General features: G+C 37.5%; 1 protein-coding gene across 11 annotated transcripts in view; it reads right to left on the minus strand.

The window, feature by feature from the left end:
* The window catches only part of RBMS3 (RNA binding motif single stranded interacting protein 3), a 606,121-nt gene that overhangs the window by 56,390 nt on the left and 527,698 nt on the right, over positions 1–22,033 (minus strand). For 8 of the 11 annotated variants that reach the window (XM_006087588.3, XM_006087595.3, XM_023752956.1 and 5 more), the window contains 2 exons: positions 19,632–19,742; positions 12,058–12,105 (listed from right to left, as the gene is read on the minus strand). In XM_006087588.3, coding sequence (XP_006087650.1) covers positions 12,058–12,105; positions 19,632–19,742 — 159 coding nt within the window. The remainder of the gene's footprint in view (positions 1–12,057; positions 12,106–19,631; positions 19,743–22,033) is intronic. The other 3 variants (XM_006087592.3, XM_023752958.1, XM_006087591.3) reach the window with 1 other exon arrangement.

A 22,033-nucleotide genomic window follows, 5' to 3' on the forward strand; every position in this document is an offset into this window, starting at 1 on the left:
GAGTTCTGTATTTTACATTGTCAGATCAAAAGAAGTATATCCGTTCATCTGGAGAGATTCTTGCCTAGGCACTGAACTCAAGGAGCAATTCATCATTTGCTTCTTTATGTGAGGGAATATAGAGTAAAATAATGGACAATTACTTCCACTCTGGGATCTCAAAAAAATTTAGTAGCGTTGTTTAAGTGTTTGTGTCATATGCTACCTGCCTAAGACACAAGAGGTTAAAAGTTTAAATTTTAACTCCGAGAAAGCATTTCTAGAGGGACATGCAATCTTACGGTTCAGGTATTTTGTTGTCTGATAAACTAATTTGACACAGAGTCTAGAGAAATGTTAGCCTGTCTGTCAGGCAGCATCTCTCCAGGATCAGATGTCTCTAGCATGCCTTTGCCAAGTGCTGAACCATAGTCCATTCATGACTGGATTCTCTGATGGGAACCTCAAGTGCCCACTTTGTGCTGTTGATTAAAAAGGGAACCCTGTGCAGTCAGTCCCACGTATGCTGATTCCTGTCATACAATTAGCGTCCATTAACACCAACTGTTATCTTGAAAAGGCTCTTCCCCTCTGTTGCATTATGGGGACACTGCCTTTTAGATGACTGAAGTACGAAGTGACTCTGGGAGCTGCTGCTGTGTCGCTAAGCCCATGGCTGCCACTCACTGAGGGATTCTAGGGCAGATTCACTGGGATGCTGCTTTCCCTTCAATGTGTGTGTTGCATCACCAAGTGGAATTTCGCTCTGACTTTGCACAGAAGGGTGGTCATATCTCTAGCCACCCCATGCCTGTCCTATGCAGTATTTGGTCTTTAGACAAAACCAGGAAAGTTCCTTTTCACCTTCTTAGTGCAGAGAAAAAAAACAAAAACAAAAACATTAGTCAGAAGCAGTTGCCCAGGGGATAACTGATCCATCAAGAATAACTTCCCTATAACCAACCACCACAACAAAAATACCAGCCCGTGTAGGGTGATAAAGATGTAAAATATCTTTTACTACAAATCTGTTGAGAGGATGAATCTCTTGCCTTTTCTCTAAATTTCTAAAAGTAAAGAATTCTAAAGGCTTGTAAGGAAATGTTCAACAGGATATATATTTTGTTTTCTAGGTTGATAATCCTCTGTTGCTGGGTACATACAAATAAATCCCAGAAGACCAGTATATGAGCATGTAAAAAGTATAAGTAGACTTGAAGTGTTTTAATACTTCAGTACTACAATCACTCATGCTGTACAAACTAAAATACTAAGAAATGTCTCAGTCTTCATCTCAATATTTTCCACCTCTGTTTTCTGATATTTCATCGGCTTTTCAGTAAATGTTTAAAAACCACAAAAATGGTTAACTATGAAGGAAAAGTACCTTGGTAAGATGGTGATGTAGGTAAACACCAGTATTCCTCTCCCCACAACCACATCAAAATTACAACTAAAATACAGATCAACCATCATTAAGAACCATCTGAAATCTGGCCGAATAGAAGTCCTACAACTAGAGAAGTGAAGAAGAAAGCACTTTGAGACTGGTGGGAAGGGCAGAGGTGAGGAACGGGCTTGACCGGCACCCATGTGTGCAGTTTTTTAAAAATATCTTAGCTGCAAAGGCCGCCCAGGAGGAGCAAGGGGTCCCAGCTCCATACCAGACCCCCAGCCCAGGGTTCCAGAGCTGGGAAGAGAAGTCCCCGTAACTTCAGGCTGTAAAAACCAGTGGCGGTTGGGGTTGAGTGACATGGAAGCTGCTGGAGACCCAGTGCTCCTTTGTAAAGGGCCAGCACAAGAACTTACTTGGATTCCATCTCCATTGCTGGGCTGCTTTTGGGGAATCCAGGGACATACAGAAGGAACTGGACTGTCTGGCATAGGGGCAGGAACTCAGGGGGCGGCTTTCTCCCAGACAGGGGTGCTCACAGGGATCACTGTTCCTGTGCTGAGACCTTCCCTGTTGCAGAGCTGACAGGCAGCCATATCTGAGTCTCCATGAGCCTGGCTCACACTGTTGGCTCTATCCTGATGATTCCCTAATACCTCCACCCCATCCAATTGGCAGCCCTACTCAAGCTGTTTGCAGCAGCTTTTCCATATGAATGGCCTGGCCTGGCTCAGGCTTCAAACTTTACACAAATCTCTCAAAAAAACAGCAGCTGGTGTCACATACCCCAAACCTATCAATAAAAGGCCCAAGACCAGGCACCAGCACCAACCTGCCTTGCTTCACAGGTGGGCCTTGCCTGGGCACTTACAAGCCCAATACAAGGAGCAGCTACAGACATCTTTGTAGCTACTGTCGGGTGGCCCCAGGCAGTGGCTGACTTTGTACCTCCCTGAAGGTCCCAGATCCAGTGCACCCGGTGGACAGATTCAGACCATACCAGATTATAATTCTACACATCCACAAGTGACACACTCAAGGGGCAGACTCAGTGAGCACCACTGAAGCAAGTCCTGCTCCATAGGGGTGTCTCCTACATAACTGCTTTCCCACTATAGTCGTAGCTGGTCCTCATAGCCAATTGGCCTGGAGGTCAATTTCTCTCAGTGACTGCCAACAGCAATCAAGGCTCAACTACTGTACACACAGCCCACACAAGGGCACACCTAGAATGCCCAGCTCAGGTGACTGGGGAGGCTGAGCCACTGGGCCCTACAGGACACCTAATACACAAGACCACTCTATTAATTCCAGGACACATAGCAGCTCTATCTAATATATAGAAACAAACACAGGGAAGCAGCCAAAATGTGGAGACAAAGAAACATGTCACAAATAAAGAAATGGAAGCAAACTACTGGATACAGAGTTCAAGGGACTTAGTGAGACTTTCAAGGATCTTAGTGAGAATTTCAAAGACACGAAAAAGGACCAGTCAGAAATTAAGCATATACTAACTGAAATAAAGAATAATTTACAGGGATTCAACAATAGAGTAGAGGATTCCGAGAATCAAATAAACAATTTGGAATATGAGGAAGCAAAAATACCCAATCAGAAGAGCAAAAAGAAAAATTAATCAAAAACTATGAAGATAGTGTAAGGAGCCTCTTGGACAACTTCAAGTATACTAACATTTGCATTGTGGCAGTGCCAGCCAGAAGCAAAAGAGAGACAGCAAGATATTGAAAACCTATTTGATGAAATAATGACAGAAAACTTCTACCTGATGAAAGAAATTGACTTACAAGTCCAGGAAGCACAGAGAGTCCCAAAGAGACCCAAGATATAGTATAATTAAAATGCCAAGGGTTAATGACAATGAGAGAATCTTAAAAGCAGCAAGAGAAAAGCAGTTAGTTACCTACAAGGGAGCACCTATATGACTGTCAGCTGATTTCTCAACAGAAACTTTGCAGGACAGAAGGAAGTAGCAAGAAATATTGAAAGTGATGAATAGCAAGGACCTACAACCAAGATTACTCTATCCAGCAAAGTTATCATTTAGAATTGAGGGTCAGATAAAGAGCTTCATAGACAAGAAAAAGCTAAAGGAATTCATCACCACCAAACCAGTATTACATGAAATGTTGAAGGGTATTCTTTAAAAAGAGGAAGAAGAAAAAGATAAAAATATGAATAATAAAATGGCAATAAATACATATGTATCAACAATTGAATCTAAAAATCAAAATCTAATGAACAAAATAAACTGGTGATTAAAATAGAATCAGAGGCATGGAAACATGAAAAAGACCAATGAATCTCATAAGGTAGGGGGGAGGCGGGGCAGGGAGAGATTAACCAAAGATCTTATATGCATACTAGAGGCCCAATGCACGAAATTCGTGCAAGAGTAGACCTTCCTTCCCCTGGCTGCCGGCACCGGCTTCCCTCAGGCCACCAGCAGGCACCTGGGACCCGGGCTTCCCTCACAGCTCTGGCTTCATCTGGAAGGTCATCCAGGAGGAAGTCCAGAAGTCTTTCTGGTCTAATTAGCATATTATGCTTTTATTATTATAGATATGCATTACCTATTGACACAGACAATAGGGTGGTGAAGGCCTAGGGTGGGGAGGGAACTGGGTGGAGATAGGAAATGAGGGGAATAAGAGGGACATCTGTAATACTCTCAACAATAAAGATTTAAAAATAAATGAATAAAAATTTAAAAAAAGAACAAAAAAGAATGTTGGTAATAGTATTGATTTGGAATATTTATGAAAATAAATTGATTAGAAATAAGAGTGAGCAAACTACAGCCCACATGCCAAATTCAACTTGCTGCCAATTTTAATAAGTAAAGCTTTATTGGGACATAGCCATGCTCATTTATTTATACATGGTCTGTGGTGGCTTTTGCCCTAAAAGACTGAGTTGAGTAGTCATGACATAGACCGTATGGCCGGCAAAACCTGAAATATTTTCTATCTGGACCTTTACAGAAATAAAATTACTTGATTAGAAAATAGGCATATGATTTTGTATCCTCCTAGCCCAATTCCCCATCACCACCCCTCATAAAAATGGACTAAATAACAGTGATGTTTATAAACCAGAACAGTCTATTTGCTTAACCCCTCTTTGGTTACCAGTTACTTGAATAGAGCAATGAAAATTGTGGTCCCTCAGACTTCATTTTGGTAACGGAGGGATCGATATAAATGTACCAGCAGGAACACAATAACAGCATGCACAAGCCTGTTTGTCAAATATTTGTATAAATATCATGTACAAAGTCCCATTCTGTGTTTTATGACAGTTCTTTATAACCCTATCCTCTGTTAGATCCCATGCTCTTTGTAGGCAAGGAATGCATCTGTGATCTATAGCCTTGGTTCCTTGTAGCACTACAGGAGCTCAGAAAATATTAGTTGAATGAATACATAGTAAGTAGAACAAAGTCTCCCTTATTAGAACTTATTGGAAAGAAAAAAATCAATTAATTAGCACACTTAAACAAATGCAGTTTTGTAATCAAAGTAGATGCACAGTATTCGAGCAAAGAAATGAAACCAATTTTCATGCATGGCTTGTGGGAACACATAACTCTGTGTCAGGTCTTTTACAGTAAATACAATTTAATGGCTAATTGTTGCTAATTGGAGGTACTAATGGTCCTAATGTTTAATTAAGAGATGGAAATCGTTTGTAATTAGCACATGGTATCCATGAAAACAGATGTTTAGAGCTGAAAAAATAGTTTTGTTCTTTGAAGTATTTTAAACACCTCCGCCCATCCCAATTATGAGAGAGTTTTATAAAGTAGTTCTCACCCGAGAAGAGGCAGTATAAAGATAGGTTTCAACCAAATCTTTGGTAGAGCATCGCCAATTCCACATTAATGAGGCTTTCCAATACGAAGTGATGCTATGGACTAGCAAATGCAATATGGAAAAACTGCCTACTATTTTAACAGTGAATTTTGCCCTAATTTGGGCAAATACCTCTGTAAAGGACTTCATTTGCAGAGCATAATTTCCTGACTATGACACTGAAGGACTTCATATTCAACCACACTGAATGAATCTGCATCATGACTTAAGTATACTTTTTCTGTGAAATCTTGTCATGAAGTTGTATTGATAACATTGAATATCTTCAACCTATTTTAACTGGTGTGCAGAAAGGATATGCCAGAGAATAAATATATGTTCCAGATGTTCTGTGGATTCTTCTCATGCACTTTGGGGGCGCTTTTCTCATTTTTTGTCTTTTCCAAAAACAGATTCAAATTTTGAACTCTAAGGTTTTTAGAAAAGGTGAACAAATTTTGGTTCCACTTTGGTTCTCTGTCAATAGTTTTTGCTTGATTTCAGGATGATACCCTTCAAGGGAATTACGCTTAAAGCAACTGAGATAAAATTTTGACAACATATTATTTTTAGTTTTCATATGTGCCACATCAAATCCAACTATGAAGAGAAAAAAATGATGACTTCAAGATTTTTTAAAAAAATTGCTTAAAATAGAAAGATCTTTTAAAGAGTTGTAACTGTTGTGGAAAAGAAAAACCAAAAAGAGAACAGACTCTTGATTTTGCATGGAAAATGTAGGTAGTTCCAACCTCTGTCCTGTGTTCTTGAAATGAGTTGGATAAGGTGTAGCAGGGACTTTGACAAGGAGAGGTAACTCCAGTGAAATAAATCAAAGACTCCCATTTACCAAACTTTAGCCACTTTCTCTTGGACATCCCCACTATGGCCTTTGCTCTATCCTTTCTGAATTATTATTTTTAAATGTATTTACTGTGTAACTATTTCTCTTAGACTTTTCCTAAGCAAAGAATTCCTTAAGCCATGCTTTTGGTGAACTTATTCTGTTATTCAAATTTACATAAAAGTAACTATATAGCTGCTGAAATAAAAATAAAAATTTTGGGTCCCTATACTCATAAATTAACTTTAAGGTATCAAAGTGATACACAAATCACACTCTGAAAAACACTGATCTGAAACACTTTTCTGCCTTTAAATCTATATTCCAAGTATTCTGGAAAGAACTTGGTAATTAAAAATTCTTCATAGGTTTTGTAACATCTTTTGGAAGTATGCTGTTAGTGATCCCCTATATTTGGGATATTCTCCCTGATAATTAGCCCATATCTTATTAATGTCAAAAACCAAACAAAATAAGACCATTCCAGACATAAAAACACCCCATTTAAATAGCAGCTTAATTTCTTTCATCTTTGTCACCTTCACCTCCAGTCCACTTTGGCCACCTGTTCCCATGACCTTGACTTTGCCAAGAAATAGTTTATTATCCAAAATCTTTAATCCTAGTATTTACTCTAGACCACTTCATACATTTCATTGATACCTCTTCTCTTTCTTTCCACTTTCTCCCTGTCTCCCATTGCCTATGGCCCTCTTTTCTCGTTCTGCTCATCCTATAAAGTATATTGATTGAATTTGTCACTCAATCACTCTTTTGATAATACTGTCACCACACATTGCCCTTTTTCTCACTCTACCCAGTACAACTTTAGCTGAGGATTAATCCACCTGAATGCCTTTCTGGCTACTGATCACTACTGTGGAAAATTAAACCTCTTCACAGATTGGTATCACAAAAATTCGTAATCTGTAGCTTCAAATGGACCCCTAGTGCTGCCTTTCAAACTTTCTATGTATTGCTAGTTGGCTTTCTTACTCCATAGTTTCCCAAAATTCTTTTCTCCATGACATCTCCCATTCATTCTCATATGTCAATGTCTCATAAAAACAAATAGTATTTATCATGTAGGAAATTCTTTGATTTCCTATTCCTACATTCACAAACTTGCATGCACATATTTCATCCCTTCCTTTTGTCCTCGCACATTCCTAGAAGTATCTGGCTTCCTCAGTGACCTTGCTCAATGAGTCATCCCTCCATGAATTACATCTTCATATTTTAGAACTCTTTCCTGGCTTCTTCCTATTATGACCAATTATTCCTCATCTTAAAAAGTAGTAAATCAATCAGTTCCATTGTCCATTTGTTTTTTCCTACTCTTCTTGAAAGCCAGATTTGTTGCATTTCTGGCATTTGTTACACCCACTTCCTTACATGCACTGTCTTCATTCTTCCCCTTAAAACTGTACCATCAGATTGACTAGTGATCTCTCTGCAACTAAATCCAACAGCTTCTTTTCAGGACTCATCTTACTAAATAGGCTTCTTTTGAAATACTTTCTCTCTTTGGCTTCTTTTGGAAACATTAGATTCTTGGTTTTCCTGCTATGCCTATAGTTGTCTTTTCCAATCTTTATTTTAGGCTCCTTGTTCTTAAATTTCTTTTTTTTGGGGGGTGGCCATTTTTTTTTCAAGGATCTGCCTACTTGCCTTTGTTCGAAGCACATTCCCTGGGTGACATGTCTTAATTCCAAGATGATCACTCCAAAATCCACCTGTAGCTAAGAGCTATCTTCTGACCTCCAGACACACACATCCAAATACTTATCATCTCCATTTGGATGCCTCATAGATACTTCAAACTCAACATGTACAATACTGAACTTGGCCATTTCCCTCTGTTTTATTAATTAATGTATTAATTAATGTGTTAATTAATTTAAGGGGGTCTTGGAGACATGTTCAGGAGGTTAGCTTAGGATGAGATGCCACTGCCCACTGCTTCCCTGGTTGCAAGTCTCATGGGGTCCCTTAGAATTTGGGATACCTGCCTATGGGGGATGGAGAGGGGTAAGGGAATGGCACAGGCATGCTCCCCTGTGGGATAGCAGGCCTTTCTTCTGGATTAGATCCTTGAAAATGACATATCAGGCCACTGAATTGACAGGAACGTAACTCTTCTCTTTCCTTCTATCTTGATATCCATTTAGTTACTAAGTCTTACATATTGTACTTCCTTAATATGTCACAAATTTGTCAACTCTCTATTATCATTTCCACAACTTGAGCACATGCCAACTTGATTTCATGCTTGGACTCCTGAGTTCTGGACCCCCCCCCCCCTTTTCTAGTTCTGTATGTCTCCATTGCATTCTCCACCCTATATCCGGAGTGGTCATGTCACCCTCCAACTTAAAAACTTTTAGTGTTCATCTATTGCCACCTGGATAAAGTTCAAGTTACCATTTCTGGTGATATGGCTCCAGTTTATTTCTCCAGACTCATTTTCTCTTCTCTACTCCCCATCTCTCGTTATGTATCCCTGTCCTGTTGAACCACCTGTGGTTCCCAGAATTTGTCATACTCTGTACCCAAGAGTCCTTTCTGTGCTACCTACTTGGTCTGAAACATTTCCACTCCAACTTATTTTTTACTTGGTTAATTCCCATATACCCTTATGTCTCTGTTTAGATGTTTCTTACACTTTCACTAACTTCTTCTACCGTATGTTAGTTGTTTCTTCTTTGTGCCACCATAGCGTCTTGTAACAAGAATAGGTACAGTTGTTACTAATAACATTTGAGCACTTATTTTATGTTAGGATCTGTTTTAAGCAGGCTATATACCTTAATTTACCTAATTCTCACAATAGCCATATTAAGTAATTATTATTAATTCCTCAAATAAGCTATCTAAGGTATAGAGAAATTAGGTAATTTTCCAAGGTTCCATGACTAGTAAGTTACACAAGTAGTTTCTGAACTCAAGAATCTTATTGGAGAGTTTACAAAAGTGAACATCATATATTTGTTCATATGGAAGCTCTGAAGACATTGTGTTGTAATTACCATTTGTAACTAACTTCCTAATTGGATCCTATGTTCTTAGAGGGAAGTTGCAACCCTTACACCCAATACAATGGCCATTCCCAATAAATATTATTTGAATAAAAAAAAAGATATCTGACTCAGAGAGGAAAGAGTCCTACAATCAGATTTGCCCTGACCTAGCCTCAGTGTCCACCATTGTGACATTTTGCTCCGAGAAAAACAAATGACTTGCTGTCATCTAGTCACCCCACACTGTTTCCTGTCTCCAAGAGTTTACATATCTTATCTCATTTCCCTCCTGAATCTTTCCCACTCTTGTCTAACCCGTCAGCTCCTATTTGTTCTTCCAAATCCAGCTCAGAATTTTATTCCTGAGGGTTTCTGATCTTCTTTTCAGAGTCTAGATTTTAGTTCCTCCATATTTTATACACTTAAACATCACAAACAACAAAAACAACATTATTAGACCATGATTTTTTTTTAACCAGGGGTCTATTTTGTATTCACTGTCTATCCCTAGTACTTGAGTAAAGCACCTAAGACTCAGAAGGTATTCAATAAATATTTGATATATTGGTTATGTCTGTAGATTACAAAGTAGATAGTTTCAACTCTGATACATTATGATAATCTAGTGGGTTCCTACACTGACAAAGAATTGATTACTACTTGGGTTGTCAAATATTGATATACTGGGAGATATGGGAAGGAAGTATTACAACACCTTTGCCTGCTTCACTTTCCTGATTTTCCCAAGGGTTGGGCAAAGGATATTGCATTTTTCAAAAGTCACTCAAGTTGTGCCCACCAGACAATTTATAAACATTTTTAAAAGGTAAGTTTATTTTCCTTTACAGGTAGACCAAAGAGGCCAAAGAACTCTGTGCAAATTTATCAGATGTCAAACCACCAATTAAATCTTATCAGGGAAAAACAACTGTAAAGTCCTGTAAATTGTTCTTGTTCTGTCACTTCTATATTAGTGCCTTCTTTTGTATTCCACTGATGGGATCACAGCACTTTAAAAAAATATTAATGATAGCAATACCAGGGCTTTCTAACTGTTCTATGTGATTACTGTTTCTTGTTGCTTAAGCACACACAAAAATGCCAGATTACATTTCTTAAGGCTCTACTTTAATTGAGTCATTTCTCAGCTCATGAAGTCTCAGTGGCAGCTGTCCATGGAATTAGGTGAGAACTCCAAGCCAGATGTTCTGCTTCAATTCATATGCATTGATCCTGACCCATGGCTGATACCTAGTGAGTGCTTTTGATGTTTTCATTGCTTTTGTGTGTCTCTCTGTGTGTGTGTGTTCTTAAAAGTGAAATCAGGAAACCTAGTAGAAGGAAAGTTTCAGTTTCTGTCTTTCCTCATTATTAATATTGGTGAATTTTCAAGAATAGGTGCCTCTTGTTAAACAAAGGTGCCATATATTAAACCAAGTAAAGGCTATATTAAACAAAGTATGCCAAATGAAACACATTATGATAGGATAGGATACACACTTTGGGGGAAGATAAGTGATCTTTTAATTAATGACAATTTATAGAGCTCTTCAAAAAGAGCGAAGTGGACCTGGCTGGTGTGGCTCAGTGATTAGAGTGTCAGTCTGTGCACCATTGATTCCTGGCCCAGGGCACATACCTGGGTTGCAGGTTCAATACCCGCCCCTCTCTCCCCCATCAGTCTGGGCGAGTGTGGGAGGCAACCAATCGATGTGTATCTCTCACATCAATGCTTTCTCTGTCAAAGATCAATGGAAAAAATATCCTCACTCCTTGGGTGAGGGTTAAAAAAAAAGTGATTTCACAACTGAAAGCTAACTCATTGTTTCTCAACTGAACTTGTAAGATGAATTTTCAGCCATGAGCACCATTAAACAAGTCCATCAGACATGAGGAAAGGATTGCCCTTGAGATGCTAGGTCAGGCCAACCCAGGGGCCAAGAGCATGCTGTTCTCTATTAAAAACCACCACTCAGTGGCCAGGCTCTACCCACTGATGGGCTCTCCTGGCCTTCATCTCTTGCTTTAGATTGTATGTCCTCATCGTCTAACACATGAAAGGATCAAAGAGTTCAGAGCTCTTTAGGCTGCCAGTATTTTATTTAGTTAAAAACAAATCAACAAAAGCAAAAAATTATGCCCATTATCCTCTTTGCAAGAAACCAAAATTCAAAGTTAAGAAAGCACAAGATCTGTGCAATCAAAATAAAACCCCACCCTTTCACATCCCCATCCCCTACTATAAACTGCACCACCAAAGTATATGGAACAACTTAAATATTGCTAATAACAATCCTCCAGATGCTAATGTACTCTCAGATCAATCTCTGCCACTTTGCTGTGCAAGTGGAACATTGGCAGCTTCTCTTTCAATATCCAAAATACCATTTTTGGAACAAATCTGAAGTTTTGATTCATTCAACAAACAATTATATTGAGCACCTACTATGGGTGAGACACTATGCTGGGTGTTGAGCAAGCAAAATGGGATGATTTTCTGATTTCAGAAGAATTCTGGTCTCCAAAGCAGTGCTTCTCAAACTACATTTTATTAATTTGTGCCCTCCTTTGATAAACATAAATGTCCTCTCCCACTTCTCAGAAATTCTGATGAACCCTCCCACACTGAGACCCTCTGATACACAGAACAGTCTCCACATTCTGTGTATCCTTCACAGACCAAATGTCTTTGAGCTTTTACTTTTTATTACAAAAGCAACATATTTATTTTTCATACACAAAATTGGACTGAACTATTAAATACATTTTTGAACCATGCTCTGCCCACTCCCTTTGCCCCGCTCTACCCCCCACCCCGGAACTGAAATTTACATTCCTTGTACCCAGCCCCATTGAGAATCACTGCTTTAAAGAGTTTTGGAGAAAACCAGGCAACTTCCATCTCTCCCCACCAATCAAGTCTGAAAGGAATTAGAATTTTCCTACCTGACACAACAGCTGGTGGAGTATCATAATCCTGTCTTGGGACTGAATCTTTGAATGAAAAGAGCATGAGAAAGAATGCAATGAAGTACAAAAGAAAATAAAACAGAATCTTAGCTCTACATCTTGGAAGTGCCCACTCACTGTATGTCATGAGGTTGCCTAACCCCCCTACCTCCAAGTTCTTCAGGCACTATGACCCTTACCCAGTTTACAGAAGTTACAATGGTCACCATAACCACCACACTGTACATGGTGTTAGGCTCCACCTGCTAGGACAGTACACTCTGTCCTCGAACATTGTCATCTCCCTCAGACTGTCATTACTTTGGTCACTTCTATGGGGTATCAATATGAAATCTGTACCCTCTCTGACCCCAAAGTTCTACAAGGCAGCCCATCTAGAAGGGGCCCAGAGCACAATATGAAAAAGTCCTGGAGAAAAAAATAAAGAATGGAAAATTTAAGAGATCAATAAAAAATGTGCACATTTCCATACTCCATGGGGGCTGATGCATTTTGATCACTCAGCTCTGACTCTGATCCCAATGGTTGTCTGTCAAGACCAAGGAGCTTTGCCTGCTGGAGCAGTGAGAGCGGAGACAAGTAGAACAATCTACTCAGCAATGATTGCTGTCTTTTTCCTAAGTGTTGTAACATTGGAGGTAGCAAATATTAGGGAAAGACTAATTAAACCACATGGCATCCATTTCAAAATTTGGGGTTATATGGGACCAAATAGATCTGCTTTTTTTTTAAATGAGAAAGAGGCTTTGGTTTAGTAAATTTCTTTAGCCAGAGATCTAAAAAAGGAAAGTTGGACCTTGCCTATGGCCCAAGGCCCCTCCATCTCCCCCCACTCCCTTTAAAAATGGAAAGTTCTAATCTAGCCCCAATTCTCCTTGGAGGGGTAAACTGTGTGAAAAGACCAAATATCGATCACATTCAAATAAACTGCCCAAACACGGTTACATAGATGGTTCTGTGATACCCTTATTCCATTTATATGATCATTATTTCTTCAAAAAACTAAAATCTCAAACTTCCTTTTTTCCATCGACTTAAAAACTTCATTTGGACTCTCAGACATTTCTCCATTTAATCTCCTTGCCACAAAAGGACAATGTTAATCACTTTCTCATGAGAAGACAGATAAAAATATTGGTCAAAGATTCAAAAGCAAAAAAAACCTTAGGCATGAGTCATTTTGCTTCTCACAACAGGTATGTGAACTAGTGAATTGATTACCATCACCAAAGCTAGAATAAGTAGAATCATTTTTATAGGGTCTCCAAATATGTTCTTAAATAGTGGTAGTAATGCCTAGTTCCATTTAAAAAACTACAATCACACATTACTACAAACAAACAAACAAACAAACAAACAAAAAGTTAATTTTAAGATCATGCCACTAGTCATTTTTCCACAAATACATTTGTATTAAAAATAAATAATAAAAGTAAATCATGCTTATTGTTGTATACTTGGAGAATGTATAGAAATATGATTAAAATAGGAATGATCCCTAATTCCATCACCCAGAAATAACCACATTTGTTTTGTATTTCTATAGCCTTATTTCATAAATATTTTTTCATGTTTGATACATGTGCAAATTTACATCCTGCTCATAATGATAGCTCATCCTTTTCCTATTTGGAAAATTTCTTATAACTCCATGTAGTATTATATTCTGATTTGTGGATGGCTTATGGTTCAATAATTCTTCTTCATTAGACATTATAACGAACACTAGCTTGAACACTTTTGAGGTATAAAGGCTTTACTGTTACTTTAGAATATTTCCATAAAATAGCTTCTAAAATTAAAACTTATTGGTCAGTCAGCAGAGCTGTTTTAAAATGTCTTGACTGTCCACCTTGCTATCCAACTGAGACTTTTACAAATTTAGATCCCTGTCATCACATAATGAGAATGCTTATTCCTCACACCTTCATCAGCAATGCATATTATTTTTATAACTTTCTTTAATGGGCTATGTATGTATGTCTCTGTGTATTTGATTAAATTACTACTTCTTTCATTATTATTTTTCATGTTTTTTGGAATTCTATTTCCTCTTCTACCAACTATATATTCACATTGTTTTTATCTATTGGGCTCTTGTACTTTGTTGCTAATTTATTTGAAGTCAGAATAAATTTTTAAGCAGCAAAAACTTAATATTTGCAATTAAACTTTCATAATACTAGACTTTCACTTAATGCCTATTCACTTTTTGTTTAAAGACTACCTTCAAAGTTTATTTATCTTAGAATAAGACTAAACAAATTTAAAAAGCTATTCCCTTTTGTCTATATTTTCAGTCTTGTATTTGACCATTTTTAATTAATTGACACCTTTTCTTCAAAAACCATTTAAGGAGATATACTCATTGCCATTTGTGAATTTATGATATTATTTTCTAGTCATGAGCCCATTTAACACTATGTGCTCACTGCTCTTTATTACTCTTAGCCCTAATATTGATATGTAATAATTAAAAAAGATAATCTCTGAGCAACATTAGTAATTCAACATTTTACAGTAATAAAGGAGAAATGGTATGACTGAAAAAATGTTAGGGAACTACATGCACAAATGGAGTAGAATTACAAGATTATCTTTGTGAGTGGCTATGGTTACACCATGGAATCCAATGATGTCACAAATCACCAGTGGTTTGGAGAATACAAACAGAACTGCAGATAAGGAGCCTGCAGAACAAAAACTTTTATTTCTTTCAAAGATTCCGGTGACATTGTAAGCCACTGGTGACCACCAACTGAACAAATGAAAATGAGATAAGAAACTTGTAAAACAAGATTGTCATGCAATTTGGAGGTTCTCATAATACAGTAAAATCCCCAGTGATTTCGGCTAAAGCTTACAATACAGTGATAAGAAATGGTGGTTAACAGGGCTTTGGTTCTATCCAGGGGCTCCTATGACAAGGAAAAAAAAAGTGGAAAAGCTAGAAAATTCTCCAAGGTCAGCAGAGCCCTGGAATAAAACAGTTATTTTATTTCTTTTAAGGCTGGGAGACTCTATCTAGCTCAAAAATACGTAGAGAATTAAACAATAATCATTTGCGGTGGCAAATGGTAGAGAAAGGTTAAACTACCTGGGTTCCATTTCAAAATTGGGGGTTACAAGGGACCAAATATATCTACTTTAATGAAGATGAAAAAGAGGCATCTCAATAAACTTCTTTACCCAGGGATCTTAGAAAGGAAAGTGGGATGTGGCCTATGGACTAAGGCCTCCCCCCCCCCCCTTCTAATACTGGAAAATTCCAATCTAGCTCCAACTCCCCATTAGCCCTGGACCACTGCCTACTGTAGATCATTCACTGATCTCTCTCTGCTCTTCCCCTGGAGCCTATCTGTTTCTGGATGGAGGCTCCTGTCTTTATCTTGACTCGTCACTGCTCACATCTTGTTTGTAGAATTTCAGTGAGCTTAGATGTCTGAAAGCCTCTGAAGTTACTGGTAAGAGAGACACATGATCAGATAATTTTAGATTGACTGGCTGTGGCAACATGCTGGAGAATGGATTGGAGCCCATTGAGACAGGAAGCAGGAAGAGCAGTTAGGAGACTATTATAAGTAATCAAGTGAGACCCTGGGCAGAGTCTAGAAGTGTGGAGGAAGGGATGTATTTTGACAAATGTCTATGAGACTAAATTGATGGGACTTGAAAAGTAATTGTATATGGTGCTGAGGGAGAAGAAAAGAGTCTAGACTGAGTTCTAAGATTAGCATTTGACTAGCAGAGCAAAAGGGCATGGATATGGCTTGAGAGGAAATAAAAAGCAGGAATGTGTAAGTGGAAGGGCATCAGTGGGGCGGACACCTGGGGAAGCTAATTCGATTAGTTTGGGTCATGCTGACTTTGAGATATCAGAGGGAGATTTACATGAGACAGTTAGCAAATAGTTGGAAAAATGGGTCTAAAAATGTAAAATGAGGTTAGCACTGAGGACTCAGATTTAAGAGTCTTTGGCATAGCAAGCAGAGTTCAAAACCATGAAAGTAGATGGCATGGTTTAAGGAAATCATGTATTAACGAGAAGTTAAAAAATGGAACCCTGTCTGAGCAGCCTGTGAAAGAACAGAAGAAGCAATGGCCAGAAGAGTCAGAGGAGACCTAGGAAATCCCTGGGCAGGAGTCACAATCTGAGAGCTTTTAGGGCAAACTGGGTTCAATATTCAAATACAGGGAAATGTTCCATTAAGATTTAAATATTTAATTTATCTGAAAAAATTGGAAGGGGAGGCCACCCTAGGTCTGCATGCCTCTGTAGCAATAGCGACCTGGAGTTGAGTAGTAGCTGCCTTCCTTAGAGGCAACATCATGTTCCAGGCTGCCAAGGGTGCCACCTCCCCCTACTGTTCACCTAACTCTCAGGCAGAGAGGTTATTAGTATTGCATTAAAAATATCTCTAATTTAAAATGTCATCTCCACTATCAAGTATATTTATAGTACATGAGAGGTCAATGTAGACCAAAGTTGATTCTGTACTTCTAGGGTTTTTGCTTGAATCAGCCAACTTGATTCATTAATGTGACTTGGCTGGCCTCTAGAATTTTTGGGTTTACAACCTTGGAAGAGTATGTTAGGCGCTAAGGAAGTGGAAACGTGAAAAAGAAATGTTATGCCAAACGAAATAGAGTAGGCAAGTGTTGTGCTGTGAACTTGTTAATTTCCTACATCCCTTCTGGTGACTTGGACTAGATTCCTACCAGTTGAAGCCACTGGATATAGGCGGGAAGGACAGCTCATTTGATAAGCATCTATCTGCCAGATTTCACACTGTATTAGGAATGTCACATATGTCATTGCATTTAGCGCTGGCAACTCCCCGGGGATGTAAATGTTATTTTTCTACTTTTTAGAAGAGGAAATAAAAGTTCAGAGAGGTTAAAAAACCTGCCTAAACATGCATAGCTAATAAGGAGCTGAGCAGGACTTTGAATTTAAGTTTGATCCCAATGTCCACTGTTCTTTCCATGACAACAGGCAATCTTCCCAGCAATAATAAAATACATTGAAAAGAAGAAATAGATGGGAAAATCTGATAGCCACTCCACATACCAATCAAAAATTCACATAAAATGAATCTATGATGGCATGTTGAAGTACAAGAGTGACAGTCAAGAAAAATGTTTACCAGTATTCTGGGCACTAGATATAGTGGTATTTTGTTGAATAAATCAACAAAATAATATTGTTTTCTTTCTGCCTTTCCGGAACCTTATGAACTTTCAAACCTTTGCAAAACATTAATTTATACAAAGTTTATAATATACATAAACATTTTTTTTTAGTACAAATGTGAAGGAAGAAAAGAATGGGAGGAAAAGCTACAGAAAATTTGGTGTTAAAAATAAACCACAAATTTTAAACTTTTGCTGAGAAAGGAATGGGCTGTATATCATTCTTAAATAATTTGCCCATTTCCAGCGAGATAAAAATAGTGATCTTACATATAAGTGTGTTCTTGTTGAAAATGCTTAAATACTAATCATAATATATGTGATTGAATCAATAACTATTATAATCCTAAATCTGTTCTTCATGTTTTAGTTTATTTTTCAATTCCCTAAAGGATCCAGTCATAATCTCAATTAAACTTAGCTTTTATGTTTTTTTCTAGTTTGCAAATTTGAACTTCAGCAAGTCAGCTGGCTTTGCTTTTGATTCAAATGACTAGGATTTATAAAGTGTTTCTTGCTGGACTTTGCATTATAATTCCCTCTCTTATCAGATTCCAGATTGTTATTCAATATAATAAGATCGCAATACTTCACTTATTGAGAATTTATGATCCCTTAAGGAGATTAAGGCTGACATGAAGGGAAATCAATAGTGGGCACATGAGAAACTTGAGGCCTCTCAACACTTCATGGAGTCTGTTTTGCTGGAAAATGAGCAAAGCAATGACAAATAATCCTTAACACAGTACTAAAAGCTCCAGAAATATTATCTTCGAATTTTACCTCCCTGATGAAAATTAGCTGTGCCACAGTGTAGAGTTAAATGTCGCCTTAGACATGACTTTTAAAAGTCTAGGTCAGAGCCCTAAGAAATCATTTGACCCAGCCCAGCCTCAGACAGGTAAAGTATCATCAACTGCTTTTTCTAGGTTCAGAAACTGAAGTCTTAGAGATAGGTACTTTATGTTAATAAAATTAAACTTCTTTATTGAAACAAAGCAACTCTTTCCACTAGCTTTATGGACTTTATTCCTATTTAGAGCAGATTATTGAGGCTTCAGTGGACATGTCAGAAACATCTTCTATTCCCAAAAAGCCTATGTATCAAGCAAGCCATTGCTTTAAGGTAAAATTTCCAATATATAACTAGTGCACATAGTATATGAAGATATTTGGAGATGATGCTAGCATTATTGTGAAAAACCACAGAAGTGGTGACTATGAGACATATAGCCTTAAAGACACAAAGGCACGTAGTCAAAGGAGCCCCCTATATCATGTTCAATACTTCAACTAGACAGAGAGAGAAATTGAGACTGGACAGATAGAAACAATAGGGCTCAATCAAGATTTGAGGCTAGAACTCCCAACTTCAAGTCCAGTGTTATTTCTATAATACTTAAGCTGCTTCCGTAAAAAGAAAATATATTTTTCTTTCTACATCTTTAAAAATGAAAAATTACCTGCCTTAACATTTATAAAAAAAATAAAAACTCTTAGGAATGGTGTCACATAAGAGGTTGACTTTGATGCCTTTCACTGTTCTCTATAATGGTAATTAACAAAGTTGCAGTATTCCAGGTTGTATTAAATATTTGCCTCCTTGACTATTTGGGGAATTCTCTTTGTATGGATTTAAAAACTAACACAAAGTATTGCAAATGATTTCAAAGGCCTCACTGATATAAAATCAAGGTTGCAATGGGAACTCTTTGATATACTTTTGTTCCCTAAGGAAAAATAATAGCTAGTCGAAAATATCCCAATTTATAAAAAAAAAAAAAGATTAAGTGTGTTAGATTCCTTTCCCATTTTTCAACATAATCTATGTCAATATAGTCAAAAGAAAGATGAAAAGAACTCGATTATGTCAGGTTCTCAATTACTTTTTACTGACTTAAACATGGAAACTGAATAAAAAACCCTGTATATTAGTCATAGTCAAGGTTGGCCCCTCACTGTAAGTAACCTGGGGAAGATATATTAGCTGAAGTGGTAAGCATCTGGGAAAAGAAAAACAGGCTCAAGTATATTAAGTTACAAGGTCTAGATTTGCAGGTACATGCCTAAAGACACTCTTCCAAAAACAGACATTGTACTTGGTGCATTTTGTCTCAAGAGCAAGAAGTAACTCAAATTTAGATGCAGCACAACACAGCCCTCAGCGTTGTCAATGTGAGTAAACGTGTCCCAGAATGGAATATGCAGGCAGAAGGCAGCTTGTTCACACTGGAACCTGAAAGGTGTGTTAGTCAACGGTACAGAGCCAGTTTTGCTGACAATGCCAGTGAAAAGAGAGTATTTCATCTTGTCGAAGAAACTCAAGAAAACAGAACAAAACAAACTCTTCAACTCACCGTTCCTGTTGTGCCCAACGAAAGATGGTTCATCTGTTGTGTCAGGGGGCCCATCATGTTTGCTGGCTGCATTGACATTGGATGGTCCATTGTCGGCGTTATCACAGCACCCTAGAAGCACACACAATGTCCGTCTGAAAATACGTTCCACAGGAAGGAAACTTAAAACACATAAACACAGTAGACTGTGATAACATCCAACCTGTTTACTAGTACTGAAAAGGCTAAATTCAACCATGTATAATTTTTACATCCATCCATGACATTTTCTGTTCTAAATATATAGCATTAAGTGGCTTCCTCTCCTCCAATGTGATTTATCTGTGATGTATTTAAATGCCTGTTATTTATAATTCTAATATTTAATGTAGAATGTATTCCAAAATATCATATATATGCCCTCTCATTGTTCTAAATACTAACTTCTCTTAATTAAAAATATACAAATACGATGGAAATTCTCTAGTTTTTATTGATACTGCATAAAACTTTTGGTTTACAACATTTATCTATGATTTATATGGGCAGATTTTGATCAGCTCAGTACAATCTACCACTGTGGTGCCAACACTGGTCCAGATGGGTTCCTTCCCTGGATCTCTTTGGACATACTAAAATCTAGTATAAGTGTAATAAAAATTCAAGCTACTATTTCCCATGTTTTAAAATTTGAATATTTTGACCTACTTTCTTTGTGTCTATGCTTTTGACAGAAGATACTAAACTGTTAAATACCAGTCAAATACAACATTGCTATACTTTTGTAAAAATGTCAAAATGTCAATTGTTTCATCAGGTGTTAGGAAAAGCATCCCTTTAGAATATGCTTTTTGATTTATTATAACTATTGGAATGAAAGAAATACTAGATATTAAAAAAACCAAAAAAAACCAAAAACCACTTCTGCCCATATACAAAGTATCACTTGGCTATTGAAGCACAGAGCCAAGCCACACACCCCTCTTTCCTTTTCCTCTACCCTACTTTTCTGCCTTAATTGACTAATTTAGACAATGAAAGATATTTTTAAAAAATTGAAAATCTAGGGTTGGATAGAGTCTTTGATATTATATTATGCCAATGTTTTATTTTAGAGATGATGATAAAGGCAGAAGCTCATGCTTATAGCAGCTCTTTTAAACATTCCATGGCAATAACATGGTAGGTATCTGAATGCTGTTTTTTCCTATAAACATTATTTTTTCACGATGTGACTTTTTCTCCATATATGTAAGTAAACATTTTGAAGAAATAAAACTAGGACAGATCCACGTAGACGACAGGCTTTCAGACCCCAAACTAATTACCCACAGGCAAATGTTTCCTAAAACGCTTTTGCTCAGGATGATTAATTCCTCATGTTTCTATCCAAATCCAACTTCCCGACTGTAGGTGTTAAAAGATCAGGCTATCACTCAGCCTTTTTTATGGACTCCTTTCCATTAATATGGAGGAAGAATAGCAATTGAGCCAAATATTTGGAAATGCTTACTATACAGATTCAATTTTGCTCCAAAAGGCTTTTGAGCAAGATTCAATCAGAAAATATGTTATTTTAAAGGTCTCTAGCTTGTAAATATACACGGTTGTGGATTTGTGCTGTTTGAATTTTGTGATGCTTCTGTGAATTGTTGTTCATCAGGATGCTTCTTGAATGAGACACATGATAAAAACTTTAACTTTAATTCAGACACACATCACAGTTTCTTCCTGCTGTCTAAATTGCTTTAACGAAACCATCTTGATATTAAAAACAAAAATCACTTACTGGCCTTCATTTAAGAAGAACGGAAGTTCTTAAATCACTTAAATAAAAACTATATAGAATAACCTCAGACTTAAGACAAGTTCTAAAGCATTTTTTTCAACCCCAAAGTGGCACTATCACAATATTTTAATCCTTAGCAGGTGCAAGACTTCAATACTCTTCTTGAACTTGGGACTTAGTCTATCTTTTCAGAATATTTGCCCTAGAGATTCTAACGTACAGCTAAACTGTCACAGTCTTGGAAACCTCTCAATTTAATCAGCCTGCGCTAGTCACATAAAGATTGTTTGTCATAAATCAGAGATAAAGACCAAATTGTGTTTGGTAGGAAGACTTTCCTTGCAACGCCCTAGGGGGTGACCTCATTCCCCAGTGTGGCGGAGCAGGCAGACTTGAGTCTTTGTTTGGAAGGCAATATGCAAATGAGATATGTGAGTATGTGACAGATGAATCAAAATCCATGCATGATAAGAATAGAAGGATTGAATGCCTGCATTTGGAACTAATTTAGGAAGGATTGTCTGGTCTCTTTAAAACATCCTTTCTCAGAAAGTGTTTGGGGACTCACTTGATTACAGATGCCACAGAGCAAGCGCTGCTTCTGTGTAGAAACCAAACACCTGACAATCAAAGG

The sequence above is a fragment of the Myotis lucifugus genome, unplaced genomic scaffold (genome assembly GCF_000147115.1).
Source record: "Myotis lucifugus unplaced genomic scaffold, Myoluc2.0 scaffold_39, whole genome shotgun sequence".
NCBI classification, from domain to species: Eukaryota; Metazoa; Chordata; class Mammalia; order Chiroptera; family Vespertilionidae; genus Myotis; species Myotis lucifugus.